General features: G+C 37.1%; 1 protein-coding gene across 1 annotated transcript; it reads left to right on the forward strand.

Moving 5' to 3' along the window:
- Nucleotides 352-3,513, forward strand: LOC105155571 (isoflavone 2'-hydroxylase-like). Its single transcript, XM_011071461.2, has 2 exons — nt 352-1,324; nt 2,724-3,513. The coding sequence occupies exons 1-2, from the start codon at nt 425-427 to the stop codon at nt 3,342-3,344; spliced, it is 1,521 nt and encodes a 506-aa protein (XP_011069763.1). The 5' UTR covers nt 352-424; the 3' UTR covers nt 3,345-3,513.

The raw sequence follows: 4,646 nt of genomic DNA on the forward strand, positions 1-4,646 counted from the left end.
TTAAGTCCCATCAAATAAATTCCAGGATTAGAATTTCACAAGAAAAATCACAATTTAGTCCCATAAATTAGATTCATTTTCAATCCTCATGTAATTTCTCGTCCAATCATTAATCAAGAAGTCATGGGCTGTTAGTCCAGCACGTGTTTGCACAAATGGTCCCGTGATTTCTCCTTTAATTATTAGATGAAAAAGTTAGGTGTGGACTAAAAATTAATTTTTTTTTTAAATTCAACTAGAAAAAATCATTACAAATAGAACTAAATTATGAAATTCTTTAACTTATGGGATCAAAATGCAATTTTTCCCAACTTCCTTGACTGCATTACAAAACAAAGAAAGGATATCGCACTTTCCTAGGAAATTTTATTCTGATCGAGAGGTTCACAAAGCTCTGCTACTGTAATACTGTACATCTCTTTCCATGGAGTTCTTCTACATGTTCCTCTTCTTCCCCCTTGCCCTTCTCTATTTACTCAGCCCTTTTTTCTTTAGAAAATTTCAGAAACTCCCTCCAACCCCTTTCATCTCCTTACCAATCATAGGCCACCTCTATCTCCTCAAGAAACCGCTCCACCGAACCCTAGCCAAGATATCAACCAAACACGGCCCGATCCTCCTACTCCACTTCGGTTCTCGCCCTGTCCTCCTCGTGTCCTCACCCTCAGCTGCCGAAGAATGTTTCACGACCAACGACATCGCGTTCGCCAACCGTCCAAGATTGCTGGCCGGGAAACACCTCGGCTACAACTACACGAGCCTCGTCTGGGCGTCCTACGGTGCCCACTGGCGCAACCTGAGACGCATAGCGTCCCTGGAAATCCTGTCCAGCCACCGCATCCAAACGTTTGCTGACATACGGAGAAACGAGGTTCGTCTGCTCGTTAAGCGCCTCCAGAGGGGCACAAGCGAGGACGGGCACAACATAGTTGACATGAAATCGGCCTTCTTTGAGACGATGCTGAACGTTATGATGAGAATGATCAGTGGAAAACGGTACTACGACAATGATCAGTCGGGCAACTTGGAGGAGAGAAGAAGGTTCAAGGAGATAGTGACGGAGACTTTCCAGCTGAGTGGCGCTACGAATGCTGGGGATTTTCTGCCGGTGTTGAGGTGGATTGGTGTGGATAAATTGGAGAAGAAGCTGAAGACGTTGAAGGAGAAGAGGGACAGTTTCATGCAAGACTTAATTGATGAGCACAGGAAATCGATCAGGGGTTGTGAAGGGCAGAGGATTCAGACGCTGATTGATGTTCTTTTGTCGCTCCAAGAGACTGATCCTGAGTGCTATACAGATGAAGTGATTAGAGGCATGATGCAGGTATTTGGATTCGACTTTCAATTCATACATACATCCAACCTTGGAATATAGGAGTTTGTTAAGAACAAAGCAAGTCACTCAATCTTGGGGGGTGGGGGTGGGGATCATTTACATTTAAAATTGGAAAAAATTGCAATTTTCTTTCGTTAGTGTTACTTTTGATTTGTTAGAATTCATTTTCACATTGAAACAACAATAATTTTACAAAAACATGACACATTGTGGACAATTTGTAGCGAAAAATTACAATTTTTGCTATAAAATGTCACATGCCTATGAGATGACAACTGCACATTAGGAATATTTCTGGTCAAAATCAATGATTTCTAGTGATAAAATATCCTCAAATGTGTTATTATTTATATATTATAATCGTTTCATTGCCAAAATGAATTTCAAATCGATCAAAAATGTCACAACGAACTTACATGATAATTATTGCATTTTGTTTTCCCTTTGAAATTGTTGAGTTAAGCAGGGGAAGAAGGTGGGGACTATCATCACTAGCTATGTCCTTCCGAAAATAAAGTCTTAACTCTGGGCTCAATATATGATGGGGAGTCCCCATGACTTCAGGCAGGGGGCAAAGCCTTGTGGATTTTCTTACTTTATAATTTTGAAATTGAAAATAATATGTAGGAATAATTTAAGAGGAAGTCTAACATATTAAAAAACTAGTGGGGAAAAGATGGTAAGAGATAAAATTGTGTCTAAGGGGTCATATTGCACTACGGAATGGAAAGAAACTAAAATGAGAGTTCTTGATATAATATAAATATAAGGTAAATTATATCGAAATTCTTTGAAATTAGATTTAATTGTACAAATACATTTTATATTTTATAAAATTACAAACACATCGGTTGATCGAGATTATAATTGTAATTTTTATAGAGGTACCTCACGATCATAGGAAATTTTTAATACAAATACCTCTTCAGGTATATTACATCAACACCTACTTAGGATGTGTACATGTAATTTTATAAAGAACATGGAGTACTTGTGCAATTAGGCCTAATTGTAATTATCTGAATATAAAAAGCAATATTTTTTTAATATAAAATCATGAAATAAATAAATAAATATACTTTTATAGTAAAAGAAATTCAAAATTTATTATTCTTTAAAAAAAACACAAACAAACTTGATAATACAAGGCAAAAAATGATACAAATTAATATATACAACAATAACATACACGTATGTACATAATTACTAGCCTAAAGTGAAAAGTTTCTTCTGATGAATCAATTGGAGACTTGAATCCCATCTAAGTTGGTAATACAAGATCCACCAAAATTTTGAATTTGATTAACAAAAAACTTCTAAGTGGCAAAATTTGGAATAATTACAATTTTTTTCTCTCCAAATAGCTGATAATAAAAGTTTCATGTAGGTGATGTTATCAGCAGGGACAGACACTTCAGTAGCAACAATGGAGTGGGCAATGTCGCTTCTTCTGAACAATCCAGAGGCTCTATTCCAGGCACAAAATGAAATTGACGATAGAATTGGGTATTCCAGACTAGTCGACGACTCCGACCTTCCTCATCTACCCTATTTCCATGGAATCATAAACGAAACGCTTCGTATGTACCCGCCCGCCCCCATGCTCGTTCCACATGAGTCGTCAAGTGAGTGCATGGTTGGGGGATACCGAGTCCCTGGAGGGACGATGCTGCTACTCAACTTATGGGCCATACAAAATGATCCTGAATTGTGGGACGAGCCGGAAACGTTCAAGCCCGAAAGGTTTATCAACCTTGAAGGGCAAAGAGACGGATTTGTCTTGATGCCATTTGGCTATGGAAGGAGACGATGCCCGGGAGAGAATTTGGCAATGCACGTCGTTGGCTTGGCCTTGGCATCGCTCATTCAATGCTTTGAGTGGACGAGAGTTGATCCAAGGATGGTGGATATGAGCGAAGGTCCGGGGCTTACAATGCCCAAGGCTCACCTGCTCGTGGCAAAATGTAAGCCACGTACGAAGATGGAGAAATTGATTGCGTTGCTTTGATCTTTTCTTTTCGGAAAACGGTGTGGGGGTTGGGGAATCTGGATTTGAACCCAGACTTCTTCTGTAGTTATTTCCTAATATAGCTCATACCCTTACCCTGAAATGATGTCTGAACTTTGATTCTACTCCAAACTTATATAATTTAAATAGCAATGTTACTTGATACTAACTGGTCCTACTATTTGGTCTCATACGGGGAGTCAAATGGATGTATGATGCTGGGGAGACACGCATATAGAGACGAAATTATACACAGATTTGTAACAGTTTCAGAGATGACTATTGTCTAAATTTGTTGTGTAAACGGATTTAGAGACGGCTTTTTGATGCGCCTGAAATTAGGAGAGGGTGATAAACATCAGTTGTTTGTCTGAAGATGAGGATGATAAACATGAGTCTTTTGTTTCTACCGGCAAAGGGACTGAACCAACAAAAGCAGACTTTTCACTTACCCTCAGTTGTTATGTAGGTGACCAAAAAGTCAATTAGTTGATTGTTTGTAATTTAGAATAAACGATCTTATTTGATGTAATGTTAAATATCATGAATATACTTTATTTTTTGGCAATTTTTGTTATGTTATGTTTATACATTATTACTGTACTTTATTGACAAATCCCACATTCCAAATAATTCAATGAAGCTGGGTTGCATATTTGATGGTGACCTATGGAACTAACTTCTGGGGTTTGGTTTCAAATTTTTCAAGTCGAGAACCCTAAAGAATGAAAATTAAGCATAATGTTTGGTTTTAATTTTGCTTCATCTCCGAGATGGTCCAAAATATGGACAATATTTGCTTTGATTTGTTTTGGAAGTTTTGGTGGTGTTTTGACACAGTCTCATTTGTTTCTTGTCAAAATAAGTCTACACTAATTATAGACCCTACGACTAAAAAAATTATATACATACTCATACATATATAAATATATATAAAAGAGACATGATTTGACAATGAATAGTAGTTTTTCTCTCCTACTAAACAACATTAAACATATCATACTTATTTTATATTATCTCCAAAAACAAATCCAGACATACACACTATCTCTAATACATACTTATTTATCTTTATTTTTCTCTCTCTATCTCCACAAAACACATCAAAACAAGTTAAAAATAAAACCAAACATAGTGTGTGTTTTATAGAGACTTGCACTAAGTGATGCATTCATATAATGAGTCTCCCGTTTCATTAACGACAGACGTAAGACGTCTATGCATTTTAACGGATGCTTGACAAATTAATGGGTTGTCAAGTTTACTAAACTGACTCGTAGAAGATATCCTGTCATGATCGGT

Source organism: Sesamum indicum, linkage group LG2 (genome assembly GCF_000512975.1).
Source record: "Sesamum indicum cultivar Zhongzhi No. 13 linkage group LG2, S_indicum_v1.0, whole genome shotgun sequence".
NCBI lineage: Eukaryota > Viridiplantae > Streptophyta > Magnoliopsida > Lamiales > Pedaliaceae > Sesamum > Sesamum indicum.